The sequence below is a fragment of the Crocuta crocuta genome, unplaced genomic scaffold (genome assembly GCF_008692635.1).
Source record: "Crocuta crocuta isolate KB4526 unplaced genomic scaffold, BGI_CrCroc_1.0 scaffold156, whole genome shotgun sequence".
NCBI classification, from domain to species: domain Eukaryota; kingdom Metazoa; phylum Chordata; class Mammalia; order Carnivora; family Hyaenidae; genus Crocuta; species Crocuta crocuta.
Genome location: NW_027531308.1, coordinates 340142 through 351398, shown reverse-complemented (window position 1 = coordinate 351398; position 11257 = coordinate 340142). Strand labels below are relative to the sequence as shown.

At 34.7% G+C, this 11257-nt stretch overlaps 1 protein-coding gene across 1 annotated transcript; it reads left to right on the top strand.

The window, feature by feature from the left end:
- Positions 1-2947: 2947 nt before the first annotated feature.
- On the top strand, positions 2948-3928 carry LOC144237940 (olfactory receptor 4F3/4F16/4F29-like). The gene has a single exon (XM_077771652.1). The coding sequence runs from the start codon at positions 2948-2950 to the stop codon at positions 3926-3928; it is 981 nt and encodes a 326-aa protein (XP_077627778.1).
- Positions 3929-11257: the final 7329 nt, after the last annotated feature.

Below are 11257 nucleotides of genomic sequence, written 5' to 3'. Positions count from 1 at the left end.
TTTTAAAATAAGAATAGAGGGGCACCTGGGTGGCTCAGTCGGTTAAGTGTCCGACTTCAGCTTAGCCCATGATCTCATGGTCTGTGTGTTCAAGACCCACATTGGACTCTGTGCTGAAAGCTCAGAGCCTAGAGCCTGCTTCAGATTCTGTGTTTCCCTTTCTCTCTGCTCCTCCCCGACTTGAGCTCTCTCTCACTCTGTCTCTCAAAAATAAAGAAACATCAAAAATTAAAAGACAAAGAAGAATAGAGAAATGTGGGGTACCTGGGTAGCTCAGTTGGTCAAGTGTCCAACTCTTGGTTTCAATTCAGGTCATGATCTCACATTTGGTGAGTTCAAGCATCGGGCTCTGTGAGGATAGTGTGGAGCTTTCTTGGGATTCTCTCTCTCTCTTTCTCTCTCTGCTCTTCCCGTGCTTGTGCTTTCTCTCTCTCTTTAAATAAATAAATAAAATTTAAAAAATGCAGAAATGTATCACTAGATAAGGGACAATAAATATGAAAAAAATAGGAAAGTATAATAGGACTTCCATGTTAATAAGGGGCTGATGAATACTATCTTAACCAAACCAGCAAAAATTAAATATGAAAAAGTTGTCTTTTATTGTTGATGAACTTATTGGCAACCTAGAAAACCCAAGATATTTCAGTAAAAAACTATTCACCCAATAATACATAAAGCGACTACATGCAACAGATAAAAAGATGTAACTTTTCTCCATTCTAGCAAAAATAATCTAGAAATGGAAGTGATAAAAGATATTTCATTCATAATGTTAAGAAAAAAAGCTATAAAATACATAGGAATAATTTTAACAAAGAAATCATGGGATGTATATTTAAAAAATGGCAAAATCCTGTTGAAGGACATGAAGCAAAGTTTGAACAAATAGATGGATGTACAATGTTCTTGAATGGGAAGACACCATCATAACCATACTACTTTATTCAAAGTTAATATATAAATTTACTGCAAATCAGAAGTTCAAATGGAATTTTGGGGGAGATTGGATAAAATGAATTTAAAGTGTATATGCTATAATATATACTTATGAATAGCCAATAAAGTATGAAAAATAAGGACAGTGAAGGAGGGACTTGATTTATCAGATATAGTGACATGGTATTAAGCTACTTTGAAATACCTGATATTCTACAGAAACAGACAAATATATCAGAATAAAGAATTCAGAAACAGATCCCAAAATATCTGAGAATTTAGCGTAAGGTAAAAATGGTAGTTAAATTCAAAGGGGAAAGAATGGGTCATTTAACACACAGTGCCATTACAATTCTGTTCACCTGGAAGAAATTAAAGGTGGACCTATATTTTAAAACATATAAAAAAATAATACAGCACAGTCCCAAATAGAAAACAAAACAAAACAAGTATTGAAAGAAAATCTGAGAATGTACATGTATGATCCAGGAGCAAGGGAGATCTTAAAAATAGTAGCTATAAAAAAGTAATAGCTGTATTTAATCATTTAAAACAACTAAAACTTGGGTATAACAGAAGAAACCATAAATAAAATTAATGGATAATTGATTTAGAAAGCATAAAACAAATGACAAATGCTTAATATCTGTAATATAAAAAGAGCTCTTACAAATTGGCAAGGGGAAAAAAAGCACAGTAGGAAATAGGAAAAGGCATGAACAGACAATTCACAGAAGAGCAGATCCAAACTACAAGAATGTTCAAATTTATTGGTTGTCAGGGAAATGAAAATTAGAGTAACAGGTAGGGTAGCTACCTGGGTGGCTCAGCTGGTTAAGTGTTCAACTCTTGATTTCAGCTCAAGTTGTGATCTCATGGTTCATGAGTTCAAGCCTTGGGCTCTGTGCTGAGAGTGTGGAGCCTTCTTGGAATTCTCTCTCTCTCTCTCTCTCTCTCTCTCTCTCTTTCTGACCCTCCCCTATTTGCACTCACTCTGTCTTTCTCTCTCTCTCAAATATTAAGAAGAAAAATTTACAGTAACAGTGAGCTATCACTATTCTGGCAACAATTTAAAAAAGTGGTAGCATTTATTTTTGTAGAAATATGTGTTGTTCCATCTTTTTTGGAGAGCTATTGGGCAACACTACTGACATTAAAAATATGTACACTTTGACCCAGTGATCTCATTTCTGGGAATCCATGACACAGAAAAGCATTAATACATAGGATGTATATACAAGGATAATAATTTGTAGCATTGTCTGTAGGGGACAAAAAACTAGAAACAAGGTAAATGCTTATTAATTGGGAAATTAGTAAATAGATTATGATCATCCACATTGTGAATATTGGGCAGCCATTAAAAAGAATAAATTAGAGGGGAGCCTGGGTAGCTCAGCCAGTTAAGTGTCCAGCTCTTGATTTTGGCTCAGGTCATGATCACACGATTGTGAGGTCAAGCGTTGTGTTGGGCTCTCTGCTGACAGCACAGAGCCTGTTTGGGATTCTCTCTCTCTTCCTTTCTCTTAGTCCCTCCCCTGATCATGTGCTCTCTCTTTCTATCTCTTTCTCTCTCTAGATAAATAAATAAGCTTAATTAAAAAAAAGAATAAATTAGAACACTTCTCCAGATAGTTCTTTTTCCACATTTCTATTCTGTGGCATATTTCAGTGTAGGAATAGAAAATATAAGTCTATTTCCTGATGTATTTCTCCTTAAATTCTTAGGTGACTTTATCTACATTTCCCTTCTTCATTATACACTAAAGACCAAAAACTAATTTTGAGTCACATGATTAAATGATACCAAAGGTTTAGGCATGGAAAAAATTCTAATGTTTGCTCTCTGTAATTCTTGTACCATGTAAATCCTATGTGTGTACAATGGCTAAGTGATCTTTAGTTTTCGACATCTGTGTAACCCTATAGTCAGGATTCCCTTTCAACTTAAAAATTATGTTTTTCTCCCTCTTATGCTCCTTAGGTAACTTCAGGATCAGTCTAGCACATGAAGTTGATGGATAGAGGAAATCACTCAGTGGTGTCTGAATTTCTGTTGCTGGGACTTGCCAGTTCTTGGGAGATGCAGATTCTTCTTTTTTTGTTTTTTACTGTATTTTATATAGCAAGTATGTTAGGAAACCTTCTCATTGTGCTCACAATCATTTCGGACCATCACTTACATTCCCCCATGTACTTTTTGCTGGCAAACCTTTCCATCATTGACACAGGCGTTTCCAGCATTGCAAGCCCAAAGATGATTTATGACCTTTTCAGAAAACACAAAGTCATCTCTTTGGCAGGGTGCATTACTCAGATGTTCTTTATTCACACTGTTGGGGGTACGGAGATGGTACTGCTCATAGTTATGGCCTATGACCGATACATTGCTATCTGTAAGCCCCTCCACTACCTGACTGTCATGAGCCTAAGAATGTGCATTTCCCTTTTGGCTGTTGCTTGGACCATTGGACTCATCCACTCTGTGGCTCAACTGGCTTTTGTTATAAACTTGCCTTTTTGTGGTCCCAACAAAATGGATAGTTTTTACTGTGATTTTCCTCGATTCATCAAACTTGCATGTACAGACACATATAGACTGGAGTTTCTGGTCACTGCCAACAGTGGTTTCATCTCCATGGGCACCTTCTTCATCTTGATTGTGTCTTACATCTTCATCCTGGTCACGGTTCGCAAACACTCTTCACGTGGTTCATCCAAGGCCCTCTCCACTCTCTCTGCTCACATCACTGTGGTGGTCTTTTTCTTTGGTCCTTGCATTATTGTCTATGTGTGGCCATTCCCTACCTTACCCATAGATAAATTTTTAGCCATCTTTGATGCCCTTATCACTCCTTTTATGAATCCTATTATCTATACATTCAGAAATAATGAGATGAAAGTGGCAATAAGGAGACTGTTTGGTAAGGTTTTACGTTTCCGGAAGAGTTCTTTCACGAATGATCAAAGACATTCAGATTCATCTTGATTATTTTTGAAAATTAATCTCTTCAGTTAAACTTTTCATAAATCTTTTCAGTTTAATAAGTAATTTCAATATCTATTGTGAAAATCCTTCTCAGGACTCTCTTCTGATCTGGTCAGTTTTTTATAGGGACCCTTACCCTGTGGATCCTGAAAGTACTGAGGAAGAATTAATTCAGCCTTGGAATGTAGTGTCTTTCTTGTTTGTTATAGAAGAATATGAAAGCTCACATACTGGGCACATTTTTCCATTAAAACAAAATGTTGGATACTCCTCTTTGATAATGATTCTCAAAGACGTCTCTACTAATCTGCTTGTGTACTGATATTCATCCCTCTGAATTTCTTGTGTCTATATACTTGGAAGAATAAGCAAAATGAAGACAAGTGCCTAGGTAGCTTTCAGAATTGGAGGCTTCTAACATCTGGATTTGACTATACACACTCAGATTTAGTTAATAATAAGGTTTTTAGATTTAGTGCTTTTTAGAAGGTGAAATTTGGGAAAAATCATAGAATGACAACTCAGGAAACTTTAATATTATTTAACCAAATGCTTTGAGACCAGAGATGTAAATTCCTACACCACTCAGTGTGTATCATAATTGTATTTTACCCTAATTATTTCCTAAACAGTTTTTATATGGTAAAGAAAGCTATGTGAATACAAAAAGATTATAAATGAGTTGAATATTTTGGAGTTAAAGATGGATGGTATTGGTTTATGAATAAGTAAATAAAATGCAAAAGATTTCTATATTATACATATCAGGTTTATAACTAAATAAATAGCAAATGCAAAGTGTAGACATTACCAAAGAAAATTTATTACAAAGCTGTTTACAGATGAAGAGATGTATTAATGAATTGTCTATAATGAAGAAACGTATTATATTTTCCATGTGATAAAATGTATATAACTATTTAAAAATAAATATGCTATTTTGAAGTGGTATAAATAACTATTCAAAGAGTATCTCACTATTTTTTTCTAAGTTACCAAATAAATAGGAGCAGGTATTGAGTGGAGACATTATCATTCACATGTAGGTTAGGTACCTTGTTATGAAACTGGCCTGCTATTCATGAGCACCAAAATGATCATTAGCAGCAACAGATTATTAGTAAAAGATGGGAAGAATCATGCTCAAGGCTAAAATTAAGGTTTCATTTTTTCTTTTTTCAATGTTTTATTTATTTTTGAGAGCGAGAGACACAGAGTGTAAGCCGGAGAAGGGCAGAGAGAGAGGGAGACAGAATCTGAAGCAGGCTCCAGGCTCCGAGTTGTCAGCACAGAGCTTGATGCAGAGCTCAAACTCACAAACTGTGAGATCATGACCTGAACAGAAGCCAGATGCCCAACTGACTGAGCCACCCAGGTGCTCCTAAATTAATGTTTCTGACAAATCTTTACCCTCTGCCCCGCACAGATTTGCCAGTGAACCTCAACTTCCAGATCAGATTCTCTCAAACTTGAGGGAAGATATGTTGGCTCTCTTTTGTAATTCCTGCTTTCATTAATTGAAATTTTTTATTCTTTTAAACGTTGAGATATAATTCCACATAGCATTTTATTAGTTTCAGTGTACAACATGAAGATTCAATATTTGTATATATTGCAAAATGATCACCACAAGTCTACTTAACATCCATCACCACACGTATTTCCAAATTTATTTTCTTATGATGAAAACTTTTAAGATTTATTCTCTTAGCAATTTTTAAATATGCAAAAACAGTATTATTAACTGTAGTAACCATGCTTTGCATTACATCCCTAGGAATTATTAATTTATATCTAGAAGTTTGCACTATATTTTTTTAACCAGTCTTCCTCTGACATATATATAATTAGTCACCAAATTTTGCTAATAGAAAGCATGGTATAATACATCTTTGTGAACTTCTTTTGTTTTTAATGTTTATTTATTTTTGACAAGAGAGAGACAGAGTGTGAGCAGGGGAGGGGCAGAGGGAGAGGAAGACACAGAATCCAAAGCAGACTCCAGGCTCCAAGCTGCCAGCACAGAGCCCAATATGGGGCTCAACCTCACGAATTGTCAGATTGTGACCTGAGATGAAGTCAGACGCTTAGCCAGCTGAGCCACCCAGGCACCCCTGTGCACTTGTTTTAAAAAATTATTTTCTTAGAATAAAATCTTAGATATGTAATTACTGGGCAAAGAGTATCCATATTTTTGGATGGGGAGAGGGTTTTGTTTAAAGATTTATTTATTTATTTTTAAATTTTTAATGTTTTATTTCTTTCTGAGAGAGAGAGAGACAGCGTGAGCAGGGGAGGGTCAGAAAGAGAGGGAGACACAGAATCTGAAACAAGCTCCAGGCTCTGAGCTGGCAGTCAGCACAGAGCCCGACGCAGGGCTCGAACCCACGAGCTGTGAGATCATGACCTGAGCCGAAGTCGGACGCCTAACTGACTGAGCCACCCAGGAGGCCCTGTTTAAAGATTTAGACACTGAACTAAATGTTTTCATTTTCATTCAAATAAATATATATGTAAACTTTCCTTTATTAATAAGCGTCAAGGTTAATAGTGTTAAACCTCTTTACCATTTAGGTCACCTGGTTTGCTGAGTTTTCATTAAGAAAATGTGTTGCATTCTGTCAAATTATTTTTCTGCATCTATTGTGAGGATTAAAATGATTTTTCTTTTCTAGTTTTTGATATGGTGTATGACACTGATTATTGAATCACCTTTGATTTGGGGGATAAAACCATTTGATCATGATATATTTGCTTTCATATACTTCTGTATTTGCTCTGATAGTATTTTATTAATAATTCTGCCTCTGTGTTCATGGGAGTCTTATTTTAAAAACAATGTCTTTGGTTTCAAAGTAATGCTAGTCCCATAAAATGGATTGGGCCATGTTTCCTTTTCCATTTTCTGAGAAGTCTGTGTAGCAAATTTGTGGCATTATTTCTTCATTAAATATTTGGTGGAGTTTAATAGTGATACCACTGGGGCCTCGAGTCTTTTTTGTAAGAGTTTCTTTTTTTCTTTACTGCAAATTCAATTTCTTTAGGAAATAAGTCACTCAGATTATTTATTTCTTCTTTTTTTAATTTTTTTTTTAATGTTTTATTTATTTCTAGGAGAGAGGTAGAGACAGCGTGAGCAGGGGAGGGTCAGAGAGAGAGGGAGTCACAGACTGAAACAGGCTCCAGGCTCTGAGCTGGCAGTCAGCACAGAGCCCGACGCGGGGCTCGAACCCACGAACCGCGAGATCATGACCCAAGCGAAAGTCGGACGCTTAACCGACTAAGCCACCCAGGCGCCCCAGATTATTTATTTCTTCTTGAGTGAGTCTTGGTAGTTTTGAATCTTTCAAACATTTTTTAAGTTTATATGTTTATTTTGAGAGAGAGAGAGATAGAAAGAGAGAGAGAATGGGCCTGTGAGTGGGGGAGGGACAGAGAGAGAGAGAGGGAGAGAGACAATCTTAAGCAGGTTCCATATTGTCAGCACAGAGCCCCAGGAGAGGCTTGAACTCACAAACTATGAGACCATGACTTGAGCTGAGATCAAGAGTCAAGGCACCCCACTGACTGAGCCACCCAGATGCCCCTCAGACATTTTTTATATTGAATTTTTAATTCCAGTTAATACAGTGCTAAATTACTTTCAGGTGTACAATATAGTCATTCAATAATTTAATATATTACTCTGTGTATTTAATCTCCATTGTCTATTTCACCCACTCTACTCCCCAACCCCCACTCCTCTGGTAACTACCTGTTTGTTATCTATAGTTAAGAGTCTGTTTCTTGGTTTGTCTTTCTCTTTCAAACATTTTGTCTATTTCATCTAAGTGGCTGAGTTTACTGGCATAAAGTTGTCCATAATATTCCCTATTCTTCTAAAGCCTGTAGGATCTGCAGTGATGTTGATATTGGTACTTTTCATTCTTGATATTGGGAACTTTTTCTCTTCTTTTCTTTTTTCCTGATCAGTTTGGTGAGAAGTTTATCAGTTTTGTTGAATTTTTCAAAGAATGAACTTTTGATTTTATTTTCTCCTTATTTTTTTCTTTTTCTATTTCATTAATTATTGCTCTTTATTGTTTCTCTGTATAGCTCTGGGTTTAATTTGCTCTTTTTCATAACTTCTAAGGTTGACGCTTAAGTAATTGATTCAAGGATTTTTTCAAGAACTTTTTCCTTTTCCAATATAAATATTTTGTGGTATAAATTTTCCTGTAAGTAAGCAAGCAAGCCTTGATCTGCATTTGACAAATTTAGATATTTTATGTTTTCCTTTTCATTCTAATAAAAATATATTTAAATTTTCCTTGAGATTTCTATTTTGAGCCACAGTTTGTTTCTTTTTCAGGATTTAATTTAAATTCTAGCTGGTTAACATACAGTGTAATGCTAGTTTCAGGTGTAGAATTTAGTGATTCATTACATACAATACTCAGTGCCCTCCTTAATACCCATCAACCATGTAAACCATTCCCCAATCACCTCCTCAGTAACCCTCCCCTCCAGTAACCTTCAGTTTATTTTTTATAGTTAAGGGTCTGTTTTAAGTGGCTGCATGGCTCAGTTGGTTAAGAGTTTGATTCTTGATTTCAGCTCAGGTCATGATCTCACAGTTGTGAAATTGAGCCACACATTGGCCTCTGCTGAGCATGGAGCCTGTTTGGGATTCTCTCTTTTCCTCTCTCTCTGCTCCTCCCCTATGCACACGTGCACTCTCTCTCTCAAAATAAATAAACATTAAAAAAGAGTCTGTTTTTTGTTTTACCTCTCTCTTTTATTCCCCTTTTCTCCTTTGTTTGTGTTCTTAAGTTCCACATATGAGTGAAATCATATGATATTTATTTTGTCTGACTGGCTTATTTTACTTAGCATAATACTCTTTAGCTCCATCCACATCATTGCAAATGGCAAAATTTCATTTTTTTAATGGCTGAGTAATATTCTCTTCTATATATCAGTTGATGGACATTTGGGCTTTTTCCATAATTTGGCTAGTATTGAAAACGCTGTTATAAACATCAGGGTGCATGTGCCCCTGTGAGTCAGTATTTTTGTCTCCTTTGGGTAACTACCTAGTAGTGCAATTGCTGAATAATACGGTACTTCTATTTTTAACTTTTTGAGGAACTTCCATATTGTTTTCCAGAGTGGCTGCACCAGTTTGCATTTCTACCAGCAGTGCAAGAGGAACTGCCTTCTTACCAGCATCTGTTGTTTCCTGTGTTGATAATGTTAGCCATTTGGACAGATGTAGGGTGATATCTCACTGCAGTTATGATTTGTATTTTCCTGATGATGAGTGATATTGAGCATCTTTTCATGTGTCTGCTAGCCATCTGGAAGTCTTCTTTGGAAAAGTGTCTATTCGTGTATTCTGCTCATTTCTTCACTGGATTATATGGTTTATTGGGTGTTAGGTTTTTTCTTTTTTTGGGGGGTGCTGAATTTTATAAGTTCTTTATATGCTTTAAGCCACAGATTATTTAAAATTAGTTTTTTCATTGTAAACACACTGGGGATTTTACAGATATTTTTCTGTTATTAATTTCTTGCATATTTTCATTGTTATCAAAGAACACACTTTGTATGATCTCAGTCATGTGACATTATTTAGACATGGTTTATAGTCCAGGCTATGGTTTATTTTTTTATGATATTTCACTTATAGAATGTATGTTCTGCTGTTATTGGTGGAATATTCTATCAATATCAACTAGATTAATAGTGTTCTTTGGATCTTCTATATATTTCCCAATTTTTCATTTACTTGTTCTAGCATTATAATTTTTCAGTATAATTTTGTATTCATCTATTTATCCTTTGGCTTTTGATTTTGGTTTATGTATTTTGAAAGTCTGTGTTTAGTGCATATACATTTAATATTGTTATGTTCCTAAGGAATTATGTCCTTTATTATCAAAAAATTATTATGAAATTGAGTTTTCAATTTTAATGTTCAAGTTTCAATTTTAATTTTAATGACTCCATCCCTTCACTATTGTCTTATTAGCTATGTATCATTAGTTTTAGTGTTTGCTTTAGGATTTACAACAAACCTCTTTAGCTCATAATACTCACACTTCAAATATTAAACCACTTCTCATACAGTATAAGAACTTTACAACAGTCATCCCTTGTGGTATTTTTGCTATACATTTTATACCCACATATGCTATAAATCATTACAGTTCATTATTATTTTTTGTTTAAAAAATTTAATCCTCTCAGCTTTGTCTGAACATGTCTTTATTTTGACTTCAGTTTTGAAAGACATTTTTGTTGTGTAAATACTTTTGTCATATTTGTCTTTCTTTATTGTACTTTTAAGATGTCTCTCCATTGCCTTCTGGGTTGTATAGTTTCTCATTAGAAATCTGCTTTAATTCTTTGTTCTCTGTATGTGATGTGTATTTTTCTTTGGGTCTTCAAAATTATTTTCTTTATCACTGGTTTTCAGCAATTTGATTGTGCTCTATTTGGGCTGAGTTTTCTTTATTTTTGTTCTGCTTGGAGTTAGTTAAACTTAGATCTGTTTATAGTTCATATGAAACCTGGAAAAATTTCAAGCATTACTTTTTATGTCCCATTCCTTTACTTTCCCTCTAGGCATCCTACTGCATGTATGTTAGGCCTCTTGATATAGCCTCACAGGTCCCTGATGCTCTGAATTTTTTTTTTCATTTATTTTACTCTCTGTGCTCCTTTTGGATAATTTCATTACTATGTCACTAAGTTCACTGATAATATCTTGAGTATTTAATCTGCTGTCATTCCACTTAGTGAAATTTTAATTTCAGGTATATTTTTTTATTTTTCAGAATCAATATACAAAATTCTGTTGCATTTTTATACACTACTAATTAAATAGTAGAAAGGGAAATTAAGGAAAAAATCCACTTTATAATTGCATGAAAAAAGGAAAAAATACCTAGGGATAAATTTAGCCAAAGAGGTAAAAGACCTGTATTCTGGAAACTTATAAGACATTGATTAAAGAAATCAAAGATGATACAAACAAATGGAAAGATATTCCATGCTCACATGTTGGAAAAATTAATGTCAGAATGGCCATACTACCCCAAACAATCTACAAATTCAATGAAATATCTATCAAATTTTCAATAGTACTCTTCGTAGGAGTAGAACAAAAAAAGTCCTAAAATTTGTATGAAACCGCAAAATACCCTGAATAGTCAAAACAATCTTGACAAAGAGGAACAAAGCTGGAGGTATCACAATTCCAGATTTCAAGATACACTACAACGCTGTAGTAATCAAAACAGTATGGTGCTGGAACAAAAATAGACATATAGATCAACAGAACAA